The following is an 18,330-nucleotide window of genomic DNA, read 5'->3' as shown; positions in this document are numbered from 1 at the left end:
GGTGAGTATACTTGTTGTTGCCTGTCTTTACTGGTGTGTATACTCGTTGTTGTCTGTCGTTGCTGTTGAGTATACTCGTTGTGAAAGATGAGTTGATTTTTGTAACCCGTTACTACTGAGAGTAAATGCGTTTTGCCACTTTCTACTGATGAGAAACTTTGTTACCTTGACAATAAGAGTACAGATACTTACACAGAAAGCTGCTCTGTTGTGAGAATTTTATCAGAATTGTATGGAACTGAGGTTATGACTTGAAAAATGAAATTGCAACATGCCCTACTGAGGTTCAAAACTGGACGACATGTTTTATGGAGTGAAGTCTACAGTGCTATGATAAGTATTTATTCCAAGTTAAAACAAAAGTCGGTATTGATTTAGAAATTACCAAGTTATAGCTGGATACAAACATACGGACAGAGTGAACAAAAGCGAGATTCCACCAAATTTCTGAACCCTAAAATAATCTATTTCCACATACTTGGCATATTTATATGTACAAGTTATGTCGCTTATTGATCTTGATAAAACCTATACCAAAATTACTCGATGCGCTCCACGCCACAACTTTAGGGATGAACGTTCTCAATAGGCTAATAAAGCTAATGACCAAATAATATTAGTAAAAAAAAGCTAATCAGTTTTATTACAATGTATTTGGTGTTGTCAATGTTACAGGAAGAAACGAAAGTCTGGAGATTACGTGATGGAGGACGAGGAGATGGAAGAACCGCCACCAAAAGAAACGAACACAATACACGTGCATACTAACATGCATATGCAGCCAACTTCTCCGTTACTTGGGCACTCATCGGGTAGGCTCATAAATGATAATTCAATGTGGGATAGTGTGCTAGGATCATATTATTTTGGTATTTCAAAATGTCGAAGAAACGACGAGATTTTGGACTGTATATTAAGATTCCACGTTAGATTTGCGGTGCAAATGTTTTCTTTTTGTCTATACTGGTCCAGTGCCTAAATCCGGACACTTTGGGTGGTTTTTTGACAATAACTTTGCATTATGGAACCACACGTGCATAAAATTTTAACTGTATAATTTTAGGTTCTTTATAAATCTCTATGCAAAACAACAAAATCGTATATTGTTGATTTCGTCATAAAAATGACATCCGAATTGGGCCAGTAAAAGCTGTCAAAATCGACCTTCAGAGTGCTTAAATATTTGGACACTAGTTGGGTATGAAATGTAATGAATAAGTGCACCCAAGAATAACAATAAACACGACTTTGTTTGAAACAAAGCAGTCAAATACAGTCCTGTAAATGTATATCTCCGTTCGATTGAAGTTTTATTACCTGTTAATCACGTGATCATATGGACTAATTTAATGGTTTCTAATTTAATATATAACTGCCAGATATAACAATAATATAATAGGCAATAAATTTATCTGAGAGGAAATTAATGTTTACAACTATTCTTACCTACAGATTCTGTCGCTGTCGTTATACTTTTTGACTATAATGACGCTGTGCCGATTTTATCTAATGAATTGCTTCCCTTGTCTGCAAAATGCTGGCATTTTTTTCTCTATTGAATTAATTAATATATAACAGAAATCGGTTAAATCCTTTAAATAAATACTGAGGGTAGTACAGAATTCTAAAACATGTTTTACATCAGTTTCGATCAACTAAGAAAAAGAGTCATCTGCAATAGGCAGAATATTTTTCTTATTAAATCAGTATCTCGTTGCACCTCAAATAACTGGCGCGCGCTGTATGCCGTCATCCCCCACGACACACAATGTTCACTTTTAGCGGTGCGGATATTTGAAGGTAATTTTCTCTGGAAATACTTACATTCATACACTGTTGTTGACAGCTGGTCATCAAAGCTTTCGTTTGCGTCGATCCTGTTCATTCCAGTAAAAAATCACGATCGTAAAGCATTTTTTAACGGTGTCCGAATTATTAAGCACTGTCCGGATTTAGGCACTGGACCAGTAATGTTTTTTGTTCGGTGAGTTAAAGGATTTTTTGGCTTGTACAATTTTCATTTTTGAAATTCGGCATCACTTCCGCGATTCTGAGTTATCGGTTGAACACAGTGAGTCTAAATGATGAATTATATAACCTTGTATTAGATTATACACATAGCCGCCAGTATTCACATGTTATTGTAATAAGTTGCGGATGTGTTATATGGTACTGAAAAATGTAATTCATTTTAGTTGAGTTAGACTACTAATTACGGCTAGAACCGAAATGCACACTGATCTTAATATAGCATACATTACAAGAAGAATGTAAGAATAGACAAGATGCAAGGCACTCTATGAAGCTAATATGTTATGTGTTTTAGTCTATAGAAAAATATCTAAGCTCTAAAATTCATAACCTTGTAAAAAAACTACTGCAAATAGAAAAAGGACCAAACATGTTATTGTGTAGCTACCTTTAATTTTATTTTGTAACAGCAGTGAATATATTATTGTAATTTACATGAAATGACTTGATTACCACCAGAAAATATACTAAACAAAGCCTCCTCGAGGACCTGTTGTCAAGGACACAGTTTTACAGCCAGATATTGTCAGTGTGCAAAAACTTCAAAGTCAGTATGAAAGTTGTCTGTATTTTATAATCCTGTATAGAGTATTTGGCATTATAATAATTGCAGATATGATAGAACTTGACGAGAAACAAAATGTAGCTGTATACGCCGGTCCTGGACCAGGCCAAACTGCAGAAAATGGAGACAAGATGCCAGATGGTAAGTGTAACCTGTGAGTTTAGATCTACTTTGGTAAAAACTTTGAAGTAGGCCGTGATTGGAATTTCTGTAACAATACTAACTGCAGTCTTTCATGCCTCACAATTATGTGATGTTGAAACTGGTTTTAAAGTTGCCTGTATATTCTGTTGGGTATCTTCAAGCTACTATGAAATTTTTCATTTTGAGGTAAACTAGTGTTAATGGCTTTGTTTTAATTGTGGCTGCCATATTTTCCGTAATGAACATAAAGTATATTGATTTCTTGTTAAATCCTATTTCTGATAATTATTTCCTCTAATATTTTGTCAAAGTTTTGAAAATTCATGAACATAGAAAGAAATTTGATTGAATCTTTTGTTTTTGATTACATCCCTTTATGGTTCTTAAATACTGTAAAAGTTCATGTGTAGTATTAAAAGTAGTGCTTTAATACATCCATTTGGACAGCTGTTTCCTCTTAACTTAACATAAAATTTAAAGCCCTATGGAACTTTATTTGACACAAAAATACAACTGTATCAAGAGTTAAGTATACTGATTATAAGTTTGTCAGAAAAGACGCAATGATTCAACAGAACGGACACATTTTATCTAATAAAAGACAATGTACTTTACCAAAAACTTATATAATGCATTGTATGACAATGACAAGTTGAGAGCAAGATTGACATGTAACATATCGGAATACGCCATCCTGTGCCTAATTATTCAAATATTTAAAGGGACTGAACTCCAGGTTTTTGGCTTAAAATGATCTTTCTTTAAGAATGAAGTTTGGTCATATTTGAACATTAGAACATGAGTTCTTTATTTCTGAACTTATAAAATGTGAAATCATAAAGAAAACCAAAACATGTCCAAGTCGGCATCGGCTGTCCTACCTTTTTGATGAAAATTTAGACTTAACGGTTGTTAAATATAAAGTTTTATAATTAATGCAAAACACCTACGATACCCGGTTACAAACACTTGTCAATTTTGAATGGAAAAACATGTAAAAAGCAACTAATTCTCGTGGATTTCCATATTTTTTAGTTTGTCAGTAGCTAAGTTTCAAAGCCTTCATTAGGAATATCGCAATAATTTCCTAATATCTAAACTTTTTTATCGTAATATCTGGAGGTCGGTGCCTTTAACTGTATTGAAATTAAAAGTCTACAGGAACAACTAACGCGGGTATATTTTGATCTTTCTTTATCTGGTCAGCTGTAGTATCAGGTCGTTGAGTTTTGATCTATATATCTAATTTAAACATTCAAACGTATCTTATTTACCAAATACTTAGGCAAGGGGCCAGAAGAAAAGGAGCCGGAAGCCGACAAGGGGCAACCAACAGACGACAATTCAGGGGATGCATCAGATAACAAAGCAGAAGATACAGATAAAAAGAACGAGAGATGTACGTCTTCGGTGGTGATGGAAATAGGTACAGGAGGTAGGGTGTTGTCTGTATCTGACGGAGACGAAGCACAGTCACCTACTCTAAACAAAGAAGGTAATAATTTACAAATTTCAATCAAAACCTTCACAAACAAAAAGATAATAGATTTGTTCTAGAAGACGAAATGTACCATAATTAAAGGGAATCTTAAAATTGTTGTTTTCTACCGAGAGATAGTATGCTGTATAAATTGTTATAATGGCTGACATAGGCGAGATAATACATGTCTGTTTTTACCTACTGTAGAGAGTCAAATAAGTTACAAGTAAAGAATTTGATGCAATTAAAAACGAAAGTTGCTGTGTGTTATTGATAATAGACTGATGTTGCAGTTCTTACAATGAAACATGATTCATTAGCGTGACAATAAGCAAATCACTACATTCTGGTGGAGAAGGAAGTAATGAGATCTCTAAACAACCACCAGCCAAATAGATGAACACCAAAGAAATAATACTAGAATAGCAAATGCTTGTTTTCTCGTGAAATCACTTGTCACCATAATATTTTTTTCAGATGTCTAAACGCCCATTCACGTTGATTTTTGTTTGTTTGTGTTGGGTTTAACGCCGTTTTTCAACAGTATTTCAGTCATGTAACGGCGGGCGGTTAACCTAACCAGTGTTCCTGGATTCTGTACCAGTACAAACCTGTTCTCCGCAAGTAACTGCCAACTTCCCCACATGAATTATCAGAGGTGGAGGACGAATGATTGCAGACACAATGTCGTTTATCAAATAGTCACGGAGAACATACGCCCCGCCCGAGGATCCATTCACGTTGAGGAAAAATGTAAGGAAAGTTCCTTCTCGGTAAATGAGACATGATGTTTAACGAGACTGATAAAGTCTAGAAAGTTTTTTGTTTGTTATATATTTAAAGCTGAACTACCTATTGGTGAGGAAGAAGAAAGTATGGAAGATGACAGTGTATTTGCTAATCCACCTCAAAGTCCACTGGGAGAGGTTCGAGCCCCATTAGCTTCGGAGGAAAATATTCTCGCCAGCCTAGGTCCTAAAGAGGTATAAGACATTGTACTTGTATGTATTTGAATTGTGAAAAAGTGACGTTGAAAGTCCGTGAAAAGGACATAAAACAGTTAAAGAAGCACTTTTTTATTTTTGGTAAGGTAAATATTAATTTTCTTTGGTTTGTACCAGAGGTCTCACACTTGCAATTAAATTCCTTCAGATTGAACGAGACACTGCTGATGAGCCTGTGGGACTAGATGAAGAGCTAGCAAAGGAGGAAGATAAAGAATCAAAAAGGTCAAGGTCAAGCAGTTCCTCTAGTTCCAGCTCAAACTCTAGCAAATCTAGCAAGAAGGACAACCATGCGGTTACCACTGAAATGTGACCGTGACACCAACACATCTACTTATTTAAAAATTTATACATAGTAACAAGACTGTACAAAAACGTTACGCACTAAAACGACAAAAGAAAACCAAAGAAACGTTGAATGATTTATACAAAATGCAATATGCATTTGAACGAAACAGTTGGCTGACTTTTAGTACATGTACAATATGTACGTTGATGTCAAACATCAATAATGCAATGAAGATTGTTTTGTTATACTATTATGTATGTATGTATGTATGTATGTATGTGCTATTTTTGTATTCTCTGTATTTGTGAGTCAAAAGGCGTTCTGTATGGAGGGGTTTCATTTTTATCTGACATACGTTTTACCCAATGTTTGGAAAACTACAATAATTAACAGTTGAGATTGTGGAGAAAATACTAACGACTGCTGTAGTATTTTTTACAATTTTTGTTTTCTCTAGTAGACAGTATTGTACCTGTTATCAAAGAAATGTGTATTTCATTTATGTAATACTGTGTACAGTATATTACTGATGTCAAATACATGTCAAAGACTGATAATACAAATAAAAAATGAATATTTTTTTTTTAAAATATTTAAGGTTTTATAATTTTATTTTTCACATTTATTCTCTATGCTTGCGTGAAAATGAAACTGACTTACATAGCTTGAAATATGATGTAGAAGTATTACACTTTATATTATAGCACATGTTTGTAATTTGAATATCACAATTTTAAATTTACATGTTTCCTTCAAAAATATACTTTTTTCCTAATTACAGTAACGCTGGGAATGACAGAAAGGTGGCAGGAAAACCTGTGTACATTGTGTTATTTGTTGAATTTATGTTGTTTTATAAATTTTGTTCTAGAATACAATACGTGTAGTGGTTTGTCTGATTTGGAAATAGCGTGTTTGTTGTCTAAGTCAGCTAGAAATTCATGCGCTAGTGTAAAAATGTACACACATCTGTATAATTTTTTTTCTTCATTAAGGCAGTTTCTTATTATGAATAGCTATTTTTGTTGACTTTTAACAAATCATTACATTTTCCTTGATTTTCTTGCAATGTAAGTAAATGCCGTTAAGCATAATGCACAACTCACATAATTGTTTGTATACATGTACATCATTATGTAACATGCAAATCCCAGGACTGTGTATATATTTTTCCTGTTTATTAGCAAACACAAAACAAAATATCAAGTTGGTAAAGGGACATCCTATCAGCTTTTTTATAAAATGAATCGATAAAAATGTCATTTTTAAAACAATAATTTCATAATGAAGTTTAATGAAAGGAGAAGTCTGATAGACAATACCATGCATATTTTCTTACCAGACTTTTTTTCAAACAAAAATGCAGAGAATAAATGAGCCGTGCCATGAGAAAACTAATATAGTGGCTTTGCGACCAGCATGGATCCAGACCAGCCTGCGCATCCGCGCAGTCTGGTGAGGATCCATACTGTTCGCTAACAGTTTCTTTAATTGCAATAGGCTTTGAAAGCGAACAGCATGGATCCAGACCAGCCTGCGCGGATGCGCAGACTGGTCTGGATCCATGCTGGTCGCAAAGCCACTATGTTGGTTTTCTCACGGCACGGCTCATATAGTGAAAGTTAAGTCTGAGTTGGAAAGCGGGAATTTAATCCAACTTGAATATTAAAACATAATTCAAATCGTTAAGTAAGTCTACATCCCCAGAACTATAAACACATCTTTTTTAACCCTTATCCTGCTAAATTTCTGAAATGGACTGGTCCATCGTTCAATCTGAACAATACTTCTTATTATTTGAAGGGGTGTCACTAAAAATTTACTGACTGAAGAGCGAACAGTGCAGACCATGATCAGATATTACTTTGACAAATACTTTATCGCACCTGTTTTCCGCTATAGATTTTTACAAAGTAATGTATTCTTCAAACACATCTTTCAGTACAGTGTTAAGGTATTAGATGCCTAATAGTAATGTTTACAAAATAGCATTTGCTTGGTGTATTCTTAAATGTGACCGTGTTTCGCACTGTTTTGCAATTTTAAACAACTTTTACCGTGCCGTTTTTTATAAAATTTTGTATAACTTATGGTATCTCCTCAAGCTCAAGTAGATACAAATTTCAAAGTGATGGCCGCTATCCAAAACATTTGCAGAGAACTCATTTTACCATTAATTTTAATAAAAGAAACATCAAACTATTGGTAAACAATTATAACACAAAATAAAAATGTCAATATCATTTTTTCTAGGGTGCCTCAAGTAAACGGATTTAATGAGACAGAATTCTTACTTCAACATTGAAAAAATAAGGTCGAATCCTGTGTTTCTGTTTTGAATTTTGCTTACTTCATTCAAAAGTAACCTTGGGGCAGACGTAAAACCTACCTAAATTTCTTCCACGATATGTAATCTAAAGAGTGAAAGCAAAATAGAGAACTTTTACCGCATGTAACTCAATATTTTTAAAGATATGTAACTCTACCCCTTCTGTTTAAGTAGTAAATTCAATTTGAACAGCAAGAAATCGCTCATCAAATTATTTTTTTTCCATTTTTGTACAATAAATCAATTGTAAGTCTTGAAAGAAGTAAAAACTTACTAGAAGAAAGGAAAATAAGGGGGAAAAATTGGTCCCAGTAGGACTTTAAGGCTGAACACCACTAAATCCAGCTGTTCTTTATTTCATATAAAATCCACTCACTTCATAACGGTTTTTCGACATTCTCTAGCATATCAGATTTTCAGAGACTTATATTCCCATAAAGAACTAGATCGCTACTTTAGAAAAACAAAAAGAAAAGGGGGTGTTAACTTTTATATAAGAAAACTACAGTTCGTTAAATACAACCCGCTGAATTTACTACTTTTCGCTTCTTTCAATTTCTCTTTTCGTGACATTAAATTCTTACGCCGCCATTTTTATCTAGCATGCGATAGGAACATGCCGATTTCATTAGAATGCAAAGTGATACATACTGAAACGCGGTAGGGTAAAAGTAAGCACGTTGCTGCCGAGAAAATGCACTAGGAAAAGAAAAAAGATTAGTACTATTTATATTTTGACTACTTGTGATAGACCTGCGGAGGCTTACATTCTATTTGGTAGTGATCAGCCTTAACCTACGCTCCCGCCCCCTGAGAATTTCAGTAAAAGTAGGTTTATTGTAGGAATTGAATACTCTTCAAAAAGGAGGTACTCTATTACGCTTCTAATACCTTAAATTTCTAAACATAATCTTGTCTGTTTGTGCTAAAGTACTACGGACATTCTGGTAATTGATCTTGATGTTTTATTGTGCTAACCTGCTACTGGTCATAATGTTGAGGTATGCATATGTCAACATGTACTTATTGATATATATAACAGAGACAAGCATATCTCATTACAGTATTAAATTGTTATAACATTGATTTATTCAGAAACATGCTTCATGTCCATTTTATTTTATATGATATACATGTGTTGCTTTTTTAGTATTGATGGCTTTATCAATAAGCTTTAGCTTCTAAGTAAGAATGTTGGAAGGTGTTATATCATGCTTTTTTTCTGACAGATAAGAACAATGAAGAGGTCGCTGGTAGGTGGGGAACTTATGCTAATAACGTTTTTGACAAGTGAAATACATATAGTATTGTTATTGGGCTTTGTCTTTAAACTGACATTCATTGGTGCAGAAATTCTCCAAAACAGTCATAAAATGCATGGTATGACTTCATACAGATTATGCCTATCTTCGGTTGTAGAACTGACATAAAAGGTTTTAAATTTAAAAACTGAAATAATTCCTTCCGTGGTCAAATTTGGCTGTCTACAAAGTTTTTCATAAGAGTCGCCGCATGTGCCTTTCTGCAGATAGTTTGGCATGAGTGTTCTAATGGTAACATCAAACAAAAGGATGCCTTGATATCTTTTGGGATCCGTTTGCACTGAACATTTCAGAGTATAACCAATGCCAAAGTATTTTCAAATGCTTTTCATTTCATTTATGTTAATGACATCCCTAATAAGCATCTGTATTGTATATTGGTTTCAGCATTTTTATACTAAATTCAGGTGCCTTGCTTTGTCATTCCTAATAAACATAACTTCTTAGGAAATAAAAAATACATAATCGCAAATGTTTGTTTTTATTGAACAGAAATTGAGACATAACCAGTTATAATAAGGTTTTAAAATGTATACACATTTTGGCCACATCAGACAATTCCTAGGTGAAAAATATAGCCGTGCACCTGGTATCTAAGACTATCTTTTCATACCTGATAACTTACATATTTTTTATTTCAACATTCAGTATTTGTATGTGCAATACACATTATCATTAGCTAAGAATTTATTACCTTATTTATGGATGATTTGACCATATGAAATGATGCCATGTGTCTTTGGTTTTGATAGTCATTTAAAATGTGTATGCATTTTAGCCACATTAGAGGGTTTCTAGGTGAAAAACATGGATGTGCACCTGGTATCTAAGACTATCTTATCATACTTAATAAAGTAACTTACATATTTTTTATTTCACCATTCAGTATTTGTATACGCAATACACATTATCACATTATCACCAGCTAAGAATTTGTCACATTATCAATTTTTGGTTTGACAGAACGAAATGATGTCATGTGTCTTTGGTTTTTATAGTCTCTCCTTAACCTCATTAACTTCATATGAGCCGCGCCATGAGAAAACCAACATAGTGGCTTTGCGACCAGCATGGATCCAGACCAGCCTGCGCATGGTCAGGATACATGCTGTACGCTTTCAAAACCTATTGCAATTAGAGAAACTGTTAGCGAACAGCATGGATCCTGACCAGATTGCGCGGATGCGCAGGCTGGTCTGGATCCAAGCTGGTCACAAAGCCACTATGTTGGTTTTCTCATGGCGCGGTTCATATGTAAATTAAGTCTTTGGTATATTATCACCCTTTACCACTCCCCCATTCCCATCCAATAAAACCTGCACAGCCAGGAGACTGGAAAAAAAAACAACTTTCGTTGACAATGCAAATAGTCTTCATGTAGATCTTGGCAGCTTGGTCATTTATAAAAATAGACAAACATTTATATAGCAAAGTAAATATATCATCACATTCAGCAGATAAAAATACATTTTAAATACTATTCAATTATTGGCATAAAGGTTAGATCCCCACCTTTGATGATGCACATTAACTGTTAATATTTGTCTTCTCTTGATAAAACTAGTCACCTATCACATATTATGTATGATGCTGTAACAGAACCATTTATTGTTTACTGTGTTTTCAAATTCGTCATTTACATATTAAATGACAGAATTCAATCAAAGATATGTGTTGGTTTTTAATTTACTACACCATCAAACAGAGCTCATAAAGTGAGTGTAGGATATATACTTTGGTTATATGGAGTTGATACTACGGAGCTTGCATAAATACATTTTAAATAATATTCAAATGGAATGTTACATTGGTACAATTTAAACAAATTAATGGCATAAAAACATTCTATTGCACATCAGCATCGGTTTCTATCATTTGTTTTACATAGAAACAACTAGTTTTGATAAGTCTAATAAAGAAATATGACACCAACTAGAGCTGCTTTTGAGAAAAGCGCATGTCTCCAACAACTGTCTAATCATCTGGATAGTAAAAATGTACACTTCAGGAGTAAGTTTTGAAAGTACACTTTAGTAAGAAAAAAAACAAAAAACAAAACACACACACACACACACACACACACACACACACAACACTCCAGGAGTAAGTTTTGAAAGTACAATCTAGGAGTAAGTATTGAAAGGACACTTCACGAGTAAGTTTTGGTTCAGTAATTCAAGGGCTATAATTCCGAAATTCCTTGACAAGTTATCAAACTTGGCCGAGGACTTATTGGTTTGGTGAAGATCGGATAAGAAATGTGGGATATAGAGTGCGGGCAAGATTTGTGGGGGACTCTCGGACACACAGAAAGGAGTAAATCAGTATGTCTGAGACATAATGATTATCAGATTTTTTAATGAAATGTGTCATGTACAATAAGAGACAGTCAGCAGGGAACCCCCATTACACGTACTTCATACAGTTTGCTTACAAATATGCTAATTTGATTGATTAGTTTTAGGTCCATTTGCCCATTTGATTACAAGAAACTTTTCAAAAGTAAATCAGCAAGCTTTGAAGACGTAAATATAAACAAAATAACATTATATAATTATTGCAATATATATATATATATATATATATATATATATATATATATATATATATATATATATAAACAAAAATATGATCTGATTATGTTACACACAACGTGATATTTTGGACATACATATAGCTTTTATAAATCAAACCCTAACACAATTTATACAAACATGTCAGTAGATCAGCCCTATTGCCTGTAATCAGTTGGTCAAAAGTCAGAGTGACTATGCTGTAAACGGTTTCCGTTCAAAAACTTTTTGGCCTATTGACATCTTACTATAAAGGATGATTATCCCTGGTCAGAAGATTATATGTAATATTTTGAGGTTATCAGTTAGCCAAAGGTCAGGGTCACGTTGACGATCGTTGACATAATAACTTTTGACTACAGTGTCAAATTACATTCGACGATTGCCTGTAGCTAGGCGATGACCTTTATCGTTTTGAGGATCAGTAGCTCAAAGGTCAGTGTCAATGTAACCTTGCGTTTTGGGGATCAGTAGCACAAAGGTCAAGGTCACGAAAATAGATAAATAAAGAATGCTTTATGTACAGTTATGGCAAAAGTATGCAAAAGAAAAGAAATCAACAGAAATTATATCAGCCTTGCTTTTGACTGCTGTTACGTACATGTGAGTCCCTGCTTTGATGTTGAATTCTAAAATTAAAAATATGTACATTTTTCTTGAACAAAAGTTAATGGTGATACAAATTCAATTAAATCAAGTACATCACATTAAAACGGAAATGTATCGAACATTTGAACTTTATCTTCATCTTTCAAGTGTTTATTAAATATAACATATCCCAGTCATCTGTTGCCCGGATATGATTATTATATATTGTTTAAAATTTGCTTTAGAACATTCACATGATTAAACAATTATGACAAGGCATTTATCTTTTTTGCTTACGAATTTTGACTTCAGTATCCTGGTTTGTTTTCTATATCAAAATAATGGATTATAAATTTTATGTTGAATTTGCAATAATCGGCTTGGTAGTTGGAACTGGTAAGTCAAACTCTTGCGCTTATGTTTTTTTTTTCTAACCGCATGTAAACTTTGACAAATTAAATATATTCACGACCCATCACGTGTAAGGGACTAGTTGATTTTTGTCTTTCGGAAACATGAATTTTAAAAAAAAAGTATATGTTTTACCAGTGATATCTTATAGACAGAATTTAAGTTATCTAAAATTCTTTTAATGATCTCATAAACTGGAGTTCTATTTTGCGATATCCTCGATTCTATTTGATGATATCTTAAATTCATTTTTTTGATATCAAAGTCTTTTATTGATATCATAAAATGGAATTCCATATACCATTAAATTTAGTTCAAGAATAATGGGTTATTAGCTTTGTATCGGAAATATTGCACGATTTTAGGAGCGCAATATTATTCTGCTAAAGAAAGAGTGCTTAATTCTGAAAGTAAAGATAACAATATTTTTATTACATACGTATAAAGACATATTAATAGTTTAAAATGTTTTGAATTTGTTCAATAGCCTGAATATAATTGATAATACTGGCCTAGATACAAAAGTAATGCGACGGCACACATTGAAATGACGTCGCGTACAAAATATGAAACGTTTTGAATATGGAAACATATTGACGTTTCCGGATTAATTGTAATTTAACGGAGACAAATGCAAGTATGTAATAAATTATAAAATAAAAGCGATTTTAAAATACCATACAATGGAATTATAGATATCTGTAATTCATCTTGTTATATTTTAACTCTATCTAACAATATTCAAAGTATTCAATGTTATCATAAAATGGATTTGTGAAATCCATAAATAAAATTAAGATATTTCTGGTCGATAAGTTTTACTATAAGGAACGCCATTGTTTTATATGATTTGCATACATTGTCATCAGTCTTGCTTTCCACCGAAAGTTCAATTCTGTGATTAACAAAACATTCCAGTTCAAAAATTAGTTGAGTCAAAGGACATTGCCATTGAACAATAAGAAACTGGTCTTCGTACTCTACTTTGTAACCTGGGATCCTGAAGAAAGGGAGATGCGCTTGTCTCCAGCAATGCATTCGAAATGCGCTAAGACCTAGGGACGGACAATGAGTCGCTAAGATGAGGATCATATGAACACTATTCAGATGTATTCAATTTGCTAGAGTAGCTGTAAAATTGCTTAACTGAACCAGCAGTTAACATACAAAAGAAATACGTTGTGATATGTTTTGGGTAGTGCTAAAACAATGGTTCATTACTTTAAACCTTACTATAAAAAATAACAAATTTGTAATAAAAAACAACACAAATGTCAGCTGACACGCTCAAGAGATCTTTACACACGTTACTCCCACACTTGTGGACCCCAGAGGAATGTCCGTGCGTTTGGCGACGACTAGTCATAAAACCGGTTTAATGATAGAAAATGCATTCAGACAATGCCCCGGGCCCGGGCTAAAGCCATCGAGCCCTTTGGCTGTTATTGCATTATACGTTAATGCACACAACAATCGTTTATAAACCTCTTATGAATTGAAGATTGGCGGGAAGTAGCGATATACATATATCTAAAGCTGTGTTATCTCTAGGACGGGAGTGCAACCGTTTCCCGTTGTTGAAGAGGTTCCCTTCCGAATGCACGTACGTTGTCTCAGCTAATGAAAATCTATATAATTTCATAAAACTTTAAAATAAGAATTGCTATTAAATGGTACTTTCTTGCTTTAAAATATAGATTTGTATACACTGGCATATGTAGCAAAAGTGTTTTCAAAACCGGCACTGCGTTTGTCCTCAAACAGCGGCCATATGAGTTTGGAGAAGTAATCCATTGAATACAGGAGTTGTGAGAGGCAACATGAGAAATGGTTGGATTTCGAGCAGAGTACTGGTTTGATGTCGATAAATCTGTTGGTTTTTGTACTTTTTTGTTACGGTTGTGAGAGAATGAGTTCGGCAGTTTGTATATATTATGTAAAAGAAATATGCTGGTCACCAACTAGATCTCAACTTCATATACAATTTGATACAACTCTCTTTGAAAACAAAACTGATTTAATTTAGCAATGATACGTTTAGCTACAAATATGCATATTTGTAAATGATTCAGATATCTTTCTTTTTATAAATATTCAAAGACATTTGAGCAGGTTATATGGTCCAATTAGATACCGCAGTCATTACATCAGTGTTCAAGAATTAAAAGGTTTTTTTTCTTTTTATTTACAAATGAATTATGTCACATTGTTTCAGCTGAGCATACGATTTTGTTTTTCATGTATCGGATGTAGGTCTAGAGTGTTTCAGTTTCGGAACAAGAACTTTGGAATTTAAGATGAGATGCAGCATTTATTGGTGACTGTTAACAACAAACGAATATTGCATTCAACGCTTATACAATGGCAGGAAACTTCCAGCGTATTCCCGAATCCGAAAGTTGTTACTAAATAAACGATATTGTGTAGGGATAACGCATGTTTTTTCGTGTTATAACATCTGCAGAATCCCGAGGGATTGGTTGGTACCCGAGCCCGTTAGGATTCTGAAGATGTTATAACACGAAAAGAACATGCGCTAACGCTATTCTAGCAGAAAACGCGTAAAAAAAAAACAGGTGAATTAATATATTGTCCCTCAACGTCATTGAATTTCCAGGAAATGCGCGGTAGAGTTTACGCTGTTTTGTCACGTCGACGTCATTTCATTTTGAATTATCCGTTTTTGGGCCGTAATGCGTTTACGCTTTGCCACGGAACATGCATATATAAAAAGGTGTTATAACAGCACATTAGCGCGAGAATCTCTCTGTTAACACACGTTTTCTCTCCTGTTAAAACACCCCCGAAAGTGACAATAACAGCAGTATTATGCTAGAATTCCTGTTTAACTTCATTTATTCAAAAGACCTCACATGGTGTTATTATTAGACTCCATATAAGACCTAAAATGATTTCTCTAAACTTTTATCATTTTAAAATTTTAAATATCTTAATTAAATCTAAATGGTTTGATTTCAAAATATCCTCACTACAAAACTTATCTTCACAATAGGAAAAGTAATAGAATATTAAAATGTCACAGAAAATTAACCAGTGAAACGCTTTAAAACTGTCCTGATTACAAAGACAAAACAATTGATATATCTGAAAAGTACCAGAGAGCTTTCACTTAATATATGTTTATATTCTTACACATACCAAATTTTGGTTTAAATGTTGTCTTACCTAACACTCTACACGCCCAAAATAATGTTTTCCTGCAGTTTGCTTTATTAAAATCTTTAATTTGAACCTTAATCAAGAAATATATATTTCTGAATGGAAAAGGGGCCATAATTCTGGCTGAATGCAATGAAGTGATATGTTATCTTATGAGTATAAACATAAAATGATTATTAACATATGTACAAATGTATTCAGTTTTAAGACAACAGTTTTATCAGATTTTGATTAAACTTGATAGGAGTGATCAGTATCCGGTTAAGTGTGTTTAGTGTTGTAAAGATGTTCCTGTCATTTTGATTTCTGTCGAGTTACAATAATACTTGTATGGTAATTTTATTTTCCGTTTCCCCATTGAGTATATACCCAGCCAGCATGACTATATCGGCCCGATATAGGTGTAATGTCGGAATGTCGGCAAAATGTGCCGATGTAGGGCCGACGTCGGGCCGTTGTGAGTGAGGGAGTTAGGTTTTACGGCGAATCGACACAAAATGATCATATATCGCCGAGATCGGACCGTTGAACTGCCGCAAAATATTGATATCGGTAGATCGACATCAATCATTGTAACTATTTCGTAAGTCGGATTGACATCGGCCGATATTGGATTCTCTAATAAAGCTATATTTTTCAAAATATTATTGATAAACGTTAATCTAATTGTCTATGTGTGCTAATTCATTAAGCAAATATGATGTATGCCAGAATTAATCAAACTAGATTCCAAACAAAATTTGTAGACGGTTTTTATCAATTTTTATATGTAATAAAGGGAGGTTATAATTAAGATGCATTTTTATTTTATGTAGAATGCCGCCGTAGAAATATTTATATTTACAAAAAAATGAAAATATAAATATGTTTAAAATTCTAATTTAACAATTTTAGTAGTGTTAAGAATATACAGAAAACTTACGTAACTGTATAAAACATGTAGTATAATAGTTGCGAAAAATATTATATCAATAAAATCAAATAACCATCATACACATGATGCGAGACACATCTGTTACTCTGAGAATTTATAAAGTGTATATTTGAAGAAAACTTTGAGGAAGCACTGCGTGTCACACTATTTCGCGACAACGATATGTTCTGCCAATATCGGGCCGATATCATTTTGATGTTGGACAAATATCGTTTGCCGATGTCGGACCGATGTCATTATGATGTTGGCCCGATATCGTCTGCCGACGTCGCGCCGACATCATTACTATTTGCAGCCGATATTGAAGCCGATATCGGGCCGTTATAGAAAACGACGTCGGTTTGATATCGGGCCGATATAGAATGCTGGCTGGGTAGATCATTCTTAGTTTTGCCACCTTACTGCTTGATCAATTTTGCATTATATGCGGATACTTCAAGCGGATCGGAAGTTAACTATTTAATATGTCAGTCAACTGGAGCGCACGACATACTACAGTATGGTACGTGCAGTACTTACTTATATGCGCTATAATGTGTCATGTCTCCGAACCATGCAACCACACAGTAGCTGTGCTAATGATAGATATTTCAATGCTAGCCAGGTGTGTCGTTGCAAAGTTGATAATAAATGTGTACGTAGCATCATTTTCTGTTAGCATGTATTATGTTGCATCATTTTCTGTCAGAATGTATTATGTTGCATCATTTTCTGTCAACAAGTATTATGTTGCAGCATTTTCTGTCAACATGTATTATGTTGCATTATTTGGTGTCAAAAGGTATTATGTTGCATCATTTTCTGTCAGAATGTATTATGTTGCATCATTTTCTGTCAACAAGTATTATGTTGCAGCATTTTCTGTCAACATGTATTATGTTGCATTATTTGGTGTCAAAAGGTATTATGTTGCATCATTTTCTGTCAACACGTTTTATGTTGCATCATTTTCTGTCAACATGTATTATGTTGCATCATTTTCTGTCACGATGTATTATCTTGCATCATTTTCTGTCAACAAGTACATTTTGTATTATTATACCTCACTTTTGTCTACAATGGTAAAATCCCATTACCCGAAAAGGAGATATTTTGACTATCAGAAACATTTTCAGTCTTTTTGACACGTGACCAAGCGAAAGTGACTGTCAGGTCATGTGACCGCGCTGATATTTTGAATGTCATATAAGGGCAAATAACTGCTCCAGGTTTTTAGCCATATGATTGCGTCCCTTGTACACAGTGTCATATTGTAATGACGTCGCTATTCAGTGTGTACACAACTGATTACCGCGCTAAAGATGAAACTGTTGAATTAAATGAACCAGAAACATTTTTAAAACTTTTTTATGTGTTTAGTTTTGTTCGGTATAATAAAATAAATACCATATGGCAGCGTGTGTGACATTGATATTGTCAACCCTCGGAACAGAATGTCACCACTCGGCTATCGCCTCGGGTGACATTCTGCCCTCGGGTT

General features: G+C 33.8%; 2 protein-coding genes across 4 annotated transcripts in view; both read left to right on the top strand.

The window, feature by feature from the left end:
• Positions 1–6,095, top strand: part of LOC123525044 (multiple epidermal growth factor-like domains protein 10) — a 34,952-nt gene extending 28,857 nt beyond the window's left edge. Inside the window, exons 14-18 of the mRNA XM_045303727.2 lie at positions 676–812; positions 2,645–2,737; positions 4,026–4,235; positions 5,064–5,203; positions 5,373–6,095. Coding sequence (XP_045159662.2) covers positions 676–812; positions 2,645–2,737; positions 4,026–4,235; positions 5,064–5,203; positions 5,373–5,537 — 745 coding nt within the window. The 3' untranslated portion in view covers positions 5,538–6,095. The remainder of the gene's footprint in view (positions 1–675; positions 813–2,644; positions 2,738–4,025; positions 4,236–5,063; positions 5,204–5,372) is intronic.
• Positions 6,096–12,520: 6,425 nt separating this feature from the next.
• LOC128546024 (multiple epidermal growth factor-like domains protein 6) overlaps positions 12,521–18,330 on the top strand; it is a 39,009-nt gene continuing 33,199 nt past the window's right edge. For 2 of the 3 annotated variants that reach the window (XM_053538225.1, XM_053538224.1), the window contains exon 1: positions 12,524–12,721. In XM_053538225.1, the coding sequence (XP_053394200.1) occupies positions 12,667–12,721 (55 nt within the window). In that variant the 5' untranslated portion in view covers positions 12,524–12,666. Of the gene's footprint in view, positions 12,722–18,330 lie in introns of all 3 variants that reach the window. The other variant, XM_053538226.1, reaches the window with a different exon arrangement.

The sequence above is a fragment of the Mercenaria mercenaria genome, chromosome 3 (assembly GCF_021730395.1).
Source record: "Mercenaria mercenaria strain notata chromosome 3, MADL_Memer_1, whole genome shotgun sequence".
In the NCBI taxonomy this organism is placed as follows: Eukaryota; Metazoa; Mollusca; class Bivalvia; order Venerida; family Veneridae; genus Mercenaria; species Mercenaria mercenaria.
Note: the sequence above shows the minus strand (reverse complement) of the source record. Positions and strands in the feature narration are given on the sequence as shown.